Source organism: Branchiostoma lanceolatum, chromosome 16 (genome assembly GCF_035083965.1).
Source record: "Branchiostoma lanceolatum isolate klBraLanc5 chromosome 16, klBraLanc5.hap2, whole genome shotgun sequence".
Lineage (NCBI taxonomy): Eukaryota > Metazoa > Chordata > Leptocardii > Amphioxiformes > Branchiostomatidae > Branchiostoma > Branchiostoma lanceolatum.
The window spans coordinates 9172246-9187662 of NC_089737.1; the positions used below are offsets into that span (position 1 = coordinate 9172246).

General features: G+C 40.9%; 1 protein-coding gene across 1 annotated transcript in view; it reads left to right on the forward strand.

Moving 5' to 3' along the window:
• LOC136422212 (uncharacterized) overlaps positions 1 to 15417 on the forward strand; it is a 52354-nt gene that overhangs the window by 20979 nt on the left and 15958 nt on the right. The window contains exons 29-51 of the mRNA XM_066409858.1: positions 334 to 528; positions 894 to 1023; positions 1410 to 1438; positions 1731 to 2037; positions 2752 to 2996; positions 3419 to 3590; positions 4158 to 4387; positions 4865 to 5077; positions 5725 to 5830; positions 6265 to 6381; positions 6877 to 7012; positions 7530 to 7710; positions 8528 to 8795; positions 8955 to 9141; positions 9572 to 9686; positions 9829 to 9946; positions 10424 to 10623; positions 11591 to 11719; positions 12178 to 12390; positions 13188 to 13334; positions 13842 to 14025; positions 14207 to 14388; positions 14922 to 15021. Of these exons, the coding sequence (XP_066265955.1) occupies positions 334 to 528; positions 894 to 1023; positions 1410 to 1438; positions 1731 to 2037; positions 2752 to 2996; positions 3419 to 3590; positions 4158 to 4387; positions 4865 to 5077; positions 5725 to 5830; positions 6265 to 6381; positions 6877 to 7012; positions 7530 to 7710; positions 8528 to 8795; positions 8955 to 9141; positions 9572 to 9686; positions 9829 to 9946; positions 10424 to 10623; positions 11591 to 11719; positions 12178 to 12390; positions 13188 to 13334; positions 13842 to 14025; positions 14207 to 14388; positions 14922 to 15021 (3904 nt within the window). The remainder of the gene's footprint in view (positions 1 to 333; positions 529 to 893; positions 1024 to 1409; positions 1439 to 1730; positions 2038 to 2751; positions 2997 to 3418; positions 3591 to 4157; positions 4388 to 4864; positions 5078 to 5724; positions 5831 to 6264; positions 6382 to 6876; positions 7013 to 7529; positions 7711 to 8527; positions 8796 to 8954; positions 9142 to 9571; positions 9687 to 9828; positions 9947 to 10423; positions 10624 to 11590; positions 11720 to 12177; positions 12391 to 13187; positions 13335 to 13841; positions 14026 to 14206; positions 14389 to 14921; positions 15022 to 15417) is intronic.

Below are 15417 nucleotides of genomic sequence, written 5' to 3' on the forward strand. Positions count from 1 at the left end.
CATATTTCACAGAGGCGTGATATCTTCGAACTTTTGTTTTTCTTAGTGACATATAAAAAGAAGGAAGCATCTTGTCTGAAAATTATCTTTAAAAAAAACATACAATTCCATGTAGAATGTGCTCTATGTAATATTAGGAGGATTTTTGGAAGACAATGTCATTACCTTTAAAGAGGAGAAACTTCATATCTAACTTGAATTTCGCTGTCTTTCTTTTCAAAGAGCAGAAAAAATAGAAGATTTAACTTTTAACTTATTCTGGAGCAATGGCTATCACCGTGCATTTAGTTGTCAAGGGACAAACAAAACAATTTTGTGGTTTTTATGGTTCAGCCGGCAGATGCAGACTTCCAGACGACCGCCACTACGTTGTCAGCTCGCTGGTCCGGCTTCCTACACGAACATCAGGACATCTCGTACCAGGTGGCGGCCGGGACGTCAGCAGGTGCCACGGATGTGGTCGGGTTTACTTCTGTTGGACAAGCCGTGGAGTGGACCAGGACTGGACTGAGCCTTTCGTCTTTCCAGGTGGGGTAGATGTATTCAAAGAAGCAATGAACTTGATTCCCACTCAAGAAATTAGGCCTAATTTTCAAGCAGTCCCCTATATGGTCTTCTTTGATAATTGAGGATCCGATGAGACATATCCTCCCGGAAGTGCGAGATGAAATGAAGTACTGGGAAGTCTGTAGCGGCCCCCGTCTCTGTCCAAGAAAGTTTGATATATTTGTCAAAGATGCTGTATTGATGATGTGTCGTTTCATTGGTACATTTCTGACGTGTACATTTCATTTGTCGAGTTACATGTACAAAGTATGACAAGGAAGTTAAATGGGGCTATGTAAATGTAGGTAAAACTGAATAATAGATAAAAATTATTGTTATTTTTCCAGACTTACTACATCACTGTGAAGGCCAGTAACAGTATCGGGGACACAACTGTCACCTCAGATGGAATAACGGTTCTGCAGGATGGAGACGCTCTCCAAGGGGCAGAGGTCATCGACGGGCTGGAATGTTCTGGTAGGTTTTGAATGACATGTTTTACATGTCATTTATGGGCTTGAGCGCCAACTTAGGTAGGCTTACCATTAAATGTAAACAGTCATGTAATGATACTCTATTGAAAAGTTAAAGCCTCCTGAAGTAGTACATATAATTTGTCAATCATGAATTATTGTTAACTTCTTTGAAGTCTTGTCCAACACAAAGTTAAACCTTGCAAAGCCCCTCGCAATACAAATTTTCAATTGTCTTCTTTTGTCTCTATTGCGTATTTGACCACCTCACCTCTAAAATGTGCAAACTTTCTGGAAAGATGATGTCAGACATCGATTCAGTTAATTTCTTAAGAATATATATCTTGTTTACACAAACGCAGTGACGTACTTTTCTTTCCTTTGTTCCAGATCAACACGATGAGCTCCATCAAATACAGGTGAGGAATCTTTTCAATATACCATAACAATGGCACCACACGAAGGCAAAAACAGAGTTCAAAAGACATTGTAAAAAAGTACCAGGTCAAAGGTAATTATGTCTGTAGAGGCCCTCGTCTCTATTCAAAGAAGGGTGGAGCAGTGCTTGTTAAAGATGCCGTACAAATAAAGTTGATGTGTTATTTCATTGATAAGTTTCACTCCCATGTTCCGACACCCCCAAACTCCATAGAGGTGGCAGACCATAGGAGCCAATTTTCTACAAAACATTGTTTACCTTATTGCTTTCAGACCATCCGTTCTGCCTGCTACGACACAAGAAGAAGAAGAAGAAGCTCCGACACGTCGCCGTCAATCTACCAGACGTCAAAGACCGCAGTGGCTGCCCATTGGTCCATCCCACCTGCCAATCTTGGTCATGTGACCAACGTCCAATGGGCGATCGTGCAGGAGGTAGAGGGGGAGGAGACTGTGGTTCAGGACTACGTGAACCTGGGCATGGCGACACACGGGCTGGCTGTAGACCTGTACCTCCTACCAAACATCACTTACAAGTCCAAGGTCTTGTTCTGTCATCAGGCTGGCTGTTTTGCTCCAGGTACTTCAGAATTTAGTATATCGTGTGTAGTTATGGAGAACATGCGTATTTTCGAATGGTTAGTATTCTGTAGCAGCCCCCGCCCCGGTTCAATCTTGTTCTGTCATTTGGCTAGCTGTTTTGCTCCAGGTACTACAGTATTGAGTGTACCATTTTGGAGTTTTGTGTTTTTGAATGATTGGTAGTCTGTGGCGGCCCCCGTCCCAGTTCAATCTTCTTTCTATGGTCAGTCAATCTGTAATGCTCCAGGTACTACAGTACTCGGAGTATGATATCATTTTGAATTGAAAAAAAGAATGATTTTTTTTAATGGTTGGTAGTCTGTAGCGGTCCCCGTCCGGGATCAATGAAGGTGTATATAGTCTATTTAATGTATCCTTTTCAGGCATTACAAACATTAAATACATAATGTGCAGGAATGATCGAACTAGAAGGCACTTTCCATGGTGCTGATATACCATCATGAGTTATTTCTTAAGGTTCATTGTTCAATGGGGACGGCCCTATGTTCCCGCACCCCTATGTTCCAACGACCGTACGTTAGGGGTAGCATCCTGGTGTGAGTGGTTCAACCCTTACAGTCCGGTCTTACGCAGCATGTACCTACTGTCCAAAATTGGTGTGTTACACCTAAAGGCGTATTACCAGTAGTACAAAACAAACAAACAAACATTACACAATTACACCACAAGTCATATATTCTTTCTTTTCCAGTATACAGCTCTGGATTCCTGGTGGCTCCCGACCCGCCATTTCCAGGAGGTCTACGCATCACCAGTCTGTACCCAGATTCGGGCACAAGAAGTGCTGACGTCATCATCGACAAGTTCGGTGATCTGTACTACCCTACTGATGACGTCATGAACTTCTATGACTGGGCCGTTGCAGATGACTCAGACAAGGGGAGACTACTGACTGACTGGGCAACAGTCGCGCCAACATCTTCAGATGAAACAACAGTGAGTTTTCTCAGTTTTTGGACCTTACCATCTCAAATAATTGCTAATGTCTTAACTAGGTGATTCAAGTTCAACAGTGAATACAGTTGAAGTTAAAGTTTTCTCAGTTTTACTATGCAGTACATATTTGTTCGCACAGAAAGCAAATAGTAGTGAATTTAGTATCATCACAGTTTCGGTTGATAATTTTTTTAATTTCTCTACTAAGTTTCCCTTCAAAGCCATATTGCCCTACCACTAGCTACTTGGACAAGCATAAATATTAATGCTTTACCTCAATCTAGGATGACTGCTTTACCCTTTACCTTAGGTCAGCCCTTAATGATAGCCTACTAGTATGCATGGCTAGTTGGGCAACCTTGGTTGTATGTTTTTGCATGGCAGCCAAACCAACAAATAAATAAGATATAATTTCTCCACAGATTTCTTTCTCCGTTGACGGACTTCCCCGCGATCTGACCAAGTGTCTGAGTCTGGTTGTGAGAGGACACGCACACACGGGGCTGTCGGCGTCCGTGTCCGCAGAGATCGTCCAGTGTCAGCAAACCGACACCAACCGCGGACTGAACTACTCGACAGTCATAGACACTCGCCGTGAGTTCACAAAACTCCTTTTAGAGAGTGCCTCATTTTTCCTAGAAAATATTAGGAAATTGAATTAGATTCTTTGGATTGCTATAAGTTGACACATTTTCAACCTGATTTTTTTCTAAGCATCTTGAGATTTTTTAAAGACATCTTAAGATTAAGTCAAAGCATCTCAAGATTAAGACATCCCAACATTTAGCAAAAAATCATCGATCTTTGGAATAAATCTTAAATTCTTTAAATTTTCAACAAAGCTTTAAGACCCCTGCTGCGGACCATTACGATCCGTCATGTTACATAGAAATGTTTTGCAAAGTATGAGATATGTAAGTTTAGGCTGTACAAGGTTAGAAGCTTTAGATCACACCTAACCATATCCATGTACTCTATGTACTTTAAAAAAAGGACAACTTCCAGCAAAAATGGTCATCGGGAAATTATCGAGAAGTCGAATGTGCTTTCCAAGGTGCTGATTTGCCATCCGGAGACATTATATAAAAACTACTTGATATCTTAATGATAAAATTATTGAGTGAATGTTTCTGACATGTAGACATTCACTGTATCCAACAGCTAACATCACACTGGAGTTGAATACAGACTGGACAGAGTACGACATCGACTACACAATGGAGACGACGATGCTGTCTGCCGTTTGGCCGACGTTACGTCACCGGAAGTACGAGTGGGCAGTTCTGGAGGACAAGTCAGGGTCAAGTCTATCCGCCATGGCCGGACACCACCTCAGCGTTCCCAACCCTTGTGACCACCAGGATATGATCGTGTGTGGAGAAACTACAAGTGTAAGTAGGATACAGCTATATCAAAAGACAGTTAGTACACATTACACTAGTAACTGTAAATTATAAACAGAAGTGGACCCAATACGGATCCCTGTGGTACACCGCAGGTGACACATGTTGCGGAGGATAAGGCTGAGAACAAATGAATAAACAAACAATCTGGATGAATTTTTAAAACAGACGTTTTAGACAGTATCCGCTATCTTTTGTCAGTGACTAAAAAAAAACAGGGGAACTCAATTAAGAGTTTTGGTATAAAACTTTGTTCCCACGTTCTTTCTTCTAGTCACTGACGGCTGTCTGAAACGTCTGTTTCAAAAATGTGTCCAGTTTTTTGAGTAACTATCTTTTGGCGTGTCTTTTATTCATTTAGGATATCCCATGCCCTTTCCTTTTATTTCAAACTCATGCAAAAAATCATTGACCTCTTCTGTGTCTTCTATATAATCTTAAGGTAATTTTCTTTTTCTCAAACAGGAATTTATCAGCGTGAATGGTCTGAGTCTGGAACACAACAAGCGGTACATCGTGTGTATCCACGCTGAGGAAACATCCATTATGTACGAGAAGTGGGTAGAGACGCTTCCAGAGACGGCCATCTGTAGCAGCGGTGTGACGGTTGATGTGACTCCGCCCAACGCCGATGCTTCCGACGTTTGGATTGGCTCCAAAGACAAATCTAATTACCAGGTAGGCAGGCAATCACCAACTCCTTAGTCTTGCTTTTTGTTGTGAAAATCAGACCAATTTGATTTGTTACCTCAGTGAAAATGGAGGTACTGTTTATGATCTGTATGTATCTCTAGTCTGAGTATTTGTGTTTCCACCTATTTTGTCAGTATAACTTAATTAAGAGGCTCTGTACGGATTGTGATGATATTTGTTATGTTGATACAGTAAGTCTTGAGAAGACGAAGCTCATGCACAGTGCACTTTTGGGTATCATAGTTGTTTTTTGGATTAAGTACTTACTAGGGTCAACATGAAATCAGAGTCTGTACCTTAGTACACTCAGTTTAATGGCGTGTATGTACAAAATGTGCCCAACTTCAACTTTTCCTCCCAACCCAGTGTCCCCGTGGCCTCTCCGGGCCAAATTCATACTTTAGGAATTCTTCATCTGAGAACTCTAAAAAGGAAAAATGTGCACATTCTTGTGGCCTTTGCATTGTAACAGAGATAGTTTAAAGGGCAAAAGCCACTCCAAGACGACATTTGATTGTTGCATTTACCTATAGTATTATCATTTAGAAACCCTGTGTGTTTACGGATATGCTTTCTTTAATCAAACTTGCAGTAATTCTTTTGTTGACTGTCTTCATTGTTTTGTTTGATAGGTGTCGACGACTGAAATGTTCATTCAGTGGGATGAGTTTGTGGATGTTGAAGAACATCATGCTTCTATGCATCATTCTGGGATAGAGCACTACGAATATGCGATTGGTAAGAAACAGGTCTATTTGCTATTATCTAAAAGCAACACATAACTTCAGCAAGGCCTAGGTTCATGGCATTGTGTCGAAAAATATCTATATATTGTAGGGCACAAACGTACTTTAAGTTGAAATGTATGTATCAAAGGCAGCAAAGATTTTGCTTTCTTAGGTATGTTAACATTGTGAGTCAATACTTTCTTTATTTGATACAAATTTTCCAGATGTTCTTGACATTTAGCTAATATTTTAGTCATTATTTATATGCAGTAGATATCTTTTGTGTCTGACATAAGTTTGGGCCCTCTAGCAGCTTCCTTTGGAACTGCAGCAGCATTTGAGCTGCAGATGTTGAAACACTCAGGAAGAAGGGATGAATTAAGGTTTCATAATTGATGATACTACTAAACAATGGGATTAAAAACCATCATGCCTTTTTCACAGGCACAATTGCTGGAGGTTCGGACATCCAGAGTTGGACAGATGTCGGTGTGACTGACCATGTCACTCTGCACGGAGTCAGGCTGCAGCATGGATGGTCGTACTACGCAACGGTCAAAGGTATAAATCGTGGAAAACAACTTACGCCTTGACCACTTAACCTAAAAATATACATTAGAGAAGCTACAACTATACATGCTTGATGTCTGCAGAATGATCTGTACCTAGTTTATAATCCTCCTTGTACTGAGGTTTTGTTTTCATTGTGTATGTCTGTTTGCTTGATGTGTGTCTGTAGTTATTTGAATGCAGTAGAGTAGCTGGTTTCCAGTAAGGGACACTGACAGGAAATTAGGTCAAAGGTCCCTTGATAGTTTTTCTCATTCCCTAGCTGTTTGTAAGTTCCTGCTATACATCATAGATGTATGCATGCATGGCTATTGCCTTATGAACGCCAGTGGGGGAAAAGTATTAGACAGAATCAGAAAGTAATTCAGAATTATAACAAATAAAACAAGATATAATGAATAAAACTAGACATATTTCACAGAGGTTTGAGATCATCATTTTCTTGTTATACATGTATGAATGCCCTAACTTATATGTTTCTCTTAGCTGTGGACTTTGTCGGACTGTCGACAACCAAAGGTTCCCAGAGAGTGACCGTTGACACCACGCCGCCACAGAAGTCAGACACTCACATCAATGTTGAAGGCAGTTTTCACTTCAGTTCGGCATCGGTGTCTGCAAGGTAAGATTGTCATTCTTTGATCCATCCCAATGAGCTGGCTTTGGAGATAAAGAGTGTGTGATGTTATGCGTTTGGTAGTAATCAAAGCCCAATGCAATAATCGTTGTAAGGTCCCACTATAGGGCGTTTGGCCCAGAACCCAGATGTCCTGTGTCATTCACATTGTGTAACATTGTGTACGAATCTTAAACTGCGGATGTCCAATGTAGGAAAAATGCCCCTTCTAAACAAAAAAAACAAAAAAACAAACAAAAAAACAAAAACAAAAAACAAAAAAAAACTATCATTGTAGAGTTGTCCGCACACTTGCTATTTACTTACTATTATTATAGGCTTTTTCTCCAATGTCATATAGTAACTGTTACTGCATATTAGTTTCTTTGCAACTCATGTTCAGAACATAGCATCACTTTATATTCTAATGACATTCTTTGGGTTTAAATATAGACTCTAGATTAAGTCTCTTCTGATTTCTGTTTTGAATATTAATGTAACAATTTTTCATGCATTTTTGTAGCTGGGAGGGTGTGTTCTACGACACAGAAAGTGGGGTGTCGTTCTTTGAGTGGGCGGTCGGCTCCAGGGCTGGTCATGCCGACATCTACCCCTTCACTAGGGTGGAGGAGACGGAGGCTGAGACAGATCAGAACAGTCCTCTTCAGCTTCACGAAGGACACGAATATTACGTTTCCATCAAGGTACGTAATATTACCATTTTTACTAATGCTATATTTCTATTAGACTGCAATCAATGAGCAACCGTTGAACGCCCAAAATTGGATACGTGTGTTTTCCTTGATTTTGTAAATGGAATCTGATGCACAAGGCAAAATTATGATTTAAAAGACAGGCAAACAAAACAAACAAACAAACAAACAAAACAAAATTACACTGCAATTGTTGAGCGACTATTGAGCAACCGAAATTGGATACGTGTTTCCTTGATTTTATAATTGGGATATGATAAACAAGGCAAATGTGACAGACTGATTCAAAAGACAAACACATAAAGCAAACAAAATGTTTAAGAAATGTGTTCTATGTCTAAATGATTAATTCATTAGAGCAACCTGTCAATTATTTGGTCGCTCTTCAGTCTCTAGTGGAAAGGAAAGGGGGTGTTATACGAGTTTTTTAACTGCTGCATGCACAAATCTTATATTTTGTAAGCCCAAATATTTCATTTGGGTAAAGTTAAAACTTGTCACTCTACTGTCAGTTAGTTAGTTAGAAGCATTTTTATTTACTTTTTTACAAATTTTGAAAGCTTTTATCATCACCATCGTCAATTTTTTTGTTACCTATAACCCATTTCAACAAATAATGATATTTTTTTGTTACCTTTGAAAACATACAAGCAAACAATGGAGCTGGCCTCATTTAATTATACACATAACTGTATTTCATGATATGCAGATTCCCTTTGGATTAGTGCAGATCTACATTATTGTGTAGTTACCCTGTAGAAAATGTCTGGTCCTCAAAATCACCAATATATTATCCTACGACCTACAGGCTTATAACGGAGCCGGGCTGATGACTATGGCGACTTCCTGGGCCGTGGTTGTTGAGACGTCCCCGCCTGAGGCTGGGAATGTGTACGACGGACCCACAAGTGGCGCCGTGAACGACATAGACTATCAAGATGACGTCACCACTATCCACGCCCACTGGGACGGTTTCCACGACCCTCATTCTGCCATTGTTAGCTACACGTGGAGCGTTGGGGTGTGTGCTGGATGTAGCGACATTCTTGCTCCACAGAACGTTGGGATTCTTCAAGGTAACATTTATTGAAAATTTCCTCTCATTAAGCATGACTGCAATAGTACAGTTTATTGGCGACACCTCAGGGGTGGAGGCATGTCTTTCAAACGTTTGTTCATTAAGAAGATACTGTAACAGCATTTGAAACAGCAGATTGACTTTTTGTCCTCAACAGCTGCAAGTGTGGACGCCCTTCAGCTGACCCCTGGAGAGACGTACTACGTGACGGTGACTGCGTGTAACGCTGCCGCCCTCTGCACCACGGTGTCGTCTGACGGAGTTATCCCTGACGACTCCCCGCCTGTCGCCGGGAGAGTCCTGGATGGGGCCCAGGGTGAGGAGACCTCGTACCAGGCATCCACGTAAGTACAGAGCTCATAACATGCAATTTACATGTACCTTTTACGTGTACCTTTTACATATATGAGTGCTTTTTACATCGTCTATTTAAAAGTATGTTGCATCAAGCATCCACGTAAGTGTAGAGTTCATTACATGCAATTTACATGACGTACCTCATTCCAGGCATCTAGGCAATTTTAGTCGACAAAATACAATATGTTCGACTTAGTGACAGAGATGTATACAATACATTGCATATAAGTATGTGTACTTTCTAAGTCTACTTAACAGTTGATTGCGATCTATCCTTCCCTCTGGGTTCCCTTTGTCCTTAAAATCTGGAGCAGTTTGGCCACAGAAATGTACTTTCTAAATCTAACTAGAAGCAAATTGCTACGAATGCCACACTCTGTATCGCAGGATTCAGAATCCCTTTTTTTTCTTTTACAGGAGCAGTTTGGCCGCTCACTGGTACGGGTTCAACGACCCCCACTCTGGGTTGTCCCACTACGAGTGGCGCGCTGGTACTACACCGGGTGGAAGTGACATCTTGGGTGTGACACAGGTTAGTATGTCCACTAAATGCTTTTGATGTTTGTTGTCTTGCATAGTTTCTCAAATGTTTAACCCTTAGTCTAAACTCAAAGCATCTAGACACTGTTTATGTACATGGTTGTGATGTATGTGGATATTATGCTGTTCAACAGCTCCATCTGACGAATGTAGCTGTAAAGACAGGACTCTCCCTGCCTGTCAACACCATGATCTACATTACTGTGACTGCCTACAACAATCTGGGGATGTCTGTTGAGACCACGTCAAATGGTAAAGAATTTACATTCATTCAGATGGACATTTGTAGCGAATGTGAAATATGTTAAGTGACGAAAATGTATGACAATAATTGTCATCATTTAATTTTTTTGTGACAGTAATTTTCACACTTGTTTTGCTGTAAAATGGTTTCTTTGTTGGAACAATATTATTTACATTAATTTGAACCTCATCGTACTGTAAATCTTGGCATGTTTGCAAGGTGTTTTACCTCTACCGCAAAAGCATGAAAATTTGAAATTGATAAATAGAATTGTTTCAACTGCAAACTTCAAACTCTGTAAAAACCTCAATCTCCCCTTCTTCAAAATTAAGTCTCGCCAAAAAAAGAGTTCACTATATCACACTTCTAGCAACTTATTGATAAGCAATGTTTACTTTTGTCTTTATTTTTGATATTCAATATAAACCGTCTAGATATTTAATTTAGTTATTTAGATATTAATATTTCAATATTTTCTTTGACAGGGTTCCGCGTCGACACATCTGCACCGACAGTGACGACAGCCGTACACTTCGACCACACCCACGGTTCCCTCGTGAGTGGAACACAAACATGGCGGTCTGCTGTGAAGATAAAATGGCGATTTGACGACGGCGAGAGTCTGGTGGTGGATCAGCACGTCTCGCTGTCCAACCATCACGGGGCGGAGGTCGCCAACATAAAGGTGTGTGAAGCGTTACAATCATTACCATCTTTTTGGCAAAGTTTGGGAACTTAGGGAATGGGCTTAAGAAGTTAAGTGCGTGGGTTGCATTCATCCTTTTGGATGGGGACATGAAGCAAGCGGTCCCGTATATGGGAGAACGTTAGACGTCAAACCAAAAAAAAAACACCATGGCCAGCACACTTCTAGATAAGAGTAGGGGTGGCACGGTGTGCTTGGCTATAGACGTGAAGCTTAGCTGCATTGCACCATCAAATATCATTAGACTATTAAGTCTTCGTCTGAAAATTACACTTTGAATTAGATTAGATGTAGTAATAGTAAGTCAGTAGGAGTAATAGTAGTGACTGTGATACTGTAGTAGTACTGATCATACCTTGGGAACGTTTGGGGACTAGTGAATGGGTGTTAAAATGATGCAAGGATTTGGGATGCTTTTTTATCTTTCGGATGGTGACGTGAAACAAGCGGCCGCCGACATAAATGTGTGTGAAATGGCAATACTAAACATAAATAGTAATCTGGTTGGTAGATCATGAAATATTGTAAATGATTTCTTTGTTCATAATCAAGTTTTTACTTGTCCCCAGTCATAAGAGCCCTCAGATCAATGGGGTAGATAGTACATCTAAACATGTACAGTGCTGTTAATCTTGAAATGTTTGTAGTGGTTTAATTTCCCCAGTTTTCTCGGTGACCTCACCACCATAAATTTATGACACCATAAATACACTCTACACGAATGCCTTTGCAATAACTACAACAGTCTGTAGTATACATAATTGCTTCAACAACAAACTAAATGTGTCGTAAAAATCTCCTTTGCCCTTCTACGCTGAAATAATTTAAAGTGCCCGCTAAAATAGATAACTTTACAGTAACAAGCACCAATTGAAAACAATAACTAATAGTACAGTACAGTTATTCACTGTAATTGTTTTGCTAATGATATTGTGCATATTTTCAGCTCAACGGCACAGTGTACGAGTACACGTTTACTGAGCTTGCACTGGATGATGGGAACAACTACGTTGCAAAGATGATCGGATGTAACAATGCAAGACTCTGCACTGAAATGCAAACTGGATCTCTGTTGGTGAGGACAAACTACACAATACTTAACAGGCTTTATCTCCAAATATACATAATAATCCCAGCGGAATAAGTAAAATGTTCTTATCAAAAAAATTGCACTTGACTAAGAGATAGTAAAAAGAATGATGAAAGTAGCACTGTAAGGAAGAATAGTATAACAGTCTTAACTTGGTCTTTAAAGAAGATACTTTGACAGATGCGCGCGCAAAGTAGTGGTAGTAATGTCCAATATTTGATGACACTGCTACTACTACTGGGTTCATGAAACAGGTGGGAAGGTTTCTCCCTGCTAGTCTTCACACCACGTTTCAAGGTGGCTCTGTCCAGCTAGTCCACACTGATGAGGCCGCACATTTTGATGGCCTTCTTGACACACAAATACTCCATCCAAGATTTCCTCGGTCTACCGTAGAAAAAGTGCTTATCTGACCAGGTCCATTATGATTATTTTACATCCAGGTGGACTCGTCCAAGCCGTTGACCGGACACTTCGCTATCAACACGACCCACGCGGCCAGACTAACCAGACACAGGGACAGCTGGATGACGTACGACAATAGCGGAACCCCGACCCTGAAGCTGGCTTGGCTCGGCTTTAGTGACTACCACTCTGGGATAGACAGACTCATGGTGGCAGTCGGGAGTGGTTTCTACGGAAGGGACAAGACTCTGGTAAGATATAGGAGATTCTTTTTTTACACAACCAGTAATCCTCACCTGCTGACGTTTCGATATCTGCCAGACACATTCCGCAGTGCTTCCGACTAGAGTACTGCTTCTCACCGCTATAAGTAGCCAAAGTAGGAGGCGTTTTTGCGGTGAGAACACAATCCGAAACGTGCCTAAGTTTGTATCCCCCTCGTCCCGGTTCATAACTGAATGTGAAAATCTATATCCTATGACAGAAATCTCCTATACCCAATGTTCTACCAACCTGATGAAATTATTTTAGAAGACTCTGGTAAGTTTGATGTCAATCGATGTGACGTAGTATGGCCCAGTGGCTAAGCGGATGTGATATTGAGAGGTCGTGGGTTCAATTCCTGGCATTTCTGGCTAGACGTTGGGTCATCGGGAAAGGCACTAATTACACGATGGCGACTAAGTTCCTCACTCCACCGAGGTGTAAAGTGGGGGCCGTACCTGACTTTGGTTGGGAAGGTTGAAGGTGGTAAAAGGAGAGGGTTTTGCTCTGCCTTCCATTGCCCCAGACACAGTGAATAACAACCCAATGCCCCTATGGCATCAAAGGCTATGGGACCTTTACCTTTATCTTGCCCAATCAAGAATCAGCAATAACAATAGGGTGTTCTTGTCAAGTTTAAACACATGTAACTATTTACTCAGCTCCAAAGAACCAAATGTTTTTAAACCTTTTGAAAAAGTATGGTATATACCACTAAGGGACTATAATCAAATCATCCATGCCCTTATGCTGATTTCTTTTTGCAATATCGCCCCTTCCACAGAATGGTGCACCCCAAGTTCTGGCTCATGGCAACCAAGTTGGCGACCCGGAGAACGACGAAGGTTACGTCCACACAGGCACAGTGCAGCTGTCAAGTTCAGTGTCAGACTACAGCACGCTGTACATCTCTCTATGGGCCATCAACGGGGTAACTCCAATATCCTTGTTATGAAAGTTGGATTCATTTTTTTTACACAAGACCCAGCGACACTCGCAAGCATCACACGTCTTCAGGTAGTGATCTATAAGTAAATACCTTAGATATATACCAGGCTCAGAAAAGAACAAGAAGTACATGTACACAAAAAAGTCATGCCTTCAAGTGCAAGATTTATTAATTCAGGATTGAGGTGTTCAAAAATGTGTGTAACTTGTTACCACCAAGTGCAGTGAATGCATCCTCACTAGATAGCTTTAAACAATGCCTGCAGCTACATTTGGAAAATATAAGTGGTTGTTCAGTACATACAGTGTAACGTTAGTACAAGCAGCTCATGATCAGCTGCCATGCCGCGTGCCTATTACTCCTAAATGCTGTGATACTGGCTAGTATACAGATACAGATAAGCGTCTACCATGGTTACATCCTTTAGATACTTGTGAAAGTTAAAGACTTAATAATTAAAAGATTAACAGAGATTTTCTCCAATCACAGGCGGGGTTGGCGAGTACCGTGGCCCACTCGGCTTTCGAGGCGGTTCCTGCCTCTGGTTCTACCGGCAGTTTAACGCTAGTCCGTCGGTGTGACGCTCACTCGTGCTACGGGCACTGTATCTGTGCGCCCTTCAACCAGAACTGTGCCCGGCCAAGTGGCAATACCTGCACACAACTGGACAGCTGTGAGTGTTTGCATTTAGTGTTTGGTTTTTATGCCGGTCATTGAAGTTTGATAACACTGTCTTTCCACTAGAGTTGAAACCAGACAGGTTGCTCAATGCATTTCACAGATCAAACAAATCTTTTTTCCTTTTGCATGTTTTTTTTTTTAAATCATAGTTTTACATCCTGTTTCTGTTTCAGCCGATAAAAGCTACTCCACTATCGAAGTTTACGACAACACCGACTACAGCCTGCTGACCAATGGGGACACGTCTGACGCCGCCTACACCTACTCCACATGCGCACTGGCGGCCAACTGGAGGGAGGCCACGATAGGGTCTGCTGGGAGACCTTACAGATACGAGTGGAGCGCTGGAATCAGTGTAAGTACAGACATCTTATACATATAGGAAGCAATCCTTGTTATCGTTAACACAATAACCAATGCAAGCCATGACATGTAGTTCACTATGTCAGAATTATTTTAGATTGTCAGGCGCCATCCTTCTGTTTTATAATTATTTAGGCCATGTTTATTTGATTACATGCATGGATGACATCCTCTTGGAACCCAAAAACAAATGCGAGCGTGCGAATAAAAAGAAAAGTTTGACAAAACAAAAAGTTGCTTTCATTATGAAATCTTAGTGGTTAGGAAGGTTGACCAATTAACTTAACACACAGAGTATGGTGTACCGAATAATAAATTCTTCCTTTTTTCTTTCTTCTACATCTTCTTTGACTTTGGAATTTGCTTTGACATACTATGACTGTCACATTACTATCAGTTTCCCGAGGTGTTTTATACCTGGGAGAATTAATCTGATTTAGTTACATTTTGTGATTGATGATACATTTTCAGTGCCTAATCAATTCAAATTTCTTGATTCATATTTCTCACTTTATCTTCCTACAGGGACAAACTGTCGGCTCAGGGTTGTTTGACCTTGTCTATGACCGTGTCTGGTACGATGTAGGTCTGGAGACCAGCGCTGTTCTCACCCTTCCAGTTGGAAGTGAGTTCTCTCCAAATGAAACTATTTTTCTTGAGTGAAAACGATATCCAACACTGACATTTCATAGTATACTAAGAGAATATTTAAAGTCACACAAGTTAATGCCATTTTGATGCACTACACGTGGCAAACTCTGCAAGAGTAGAGCTGGACTAGCCGCCCACAGTCGAGTCCATCGACTATCGATGAACAGATCGTCCGACAGGATGAAAAGAAGAAGTGAATTAAATGCTAAACACCAGTGCAGCAACAGTTTGAACTACATAATATTGGCCCGATTTACACACTGTCTCACGAGTTGACAGTGTAAATAGGGCCTTAGCTTATAAAATACAGACGAATCCTAGCTGCTGTAGAAATGCAAAGTAAGATATGAGAATGCAAATATTTGACGGA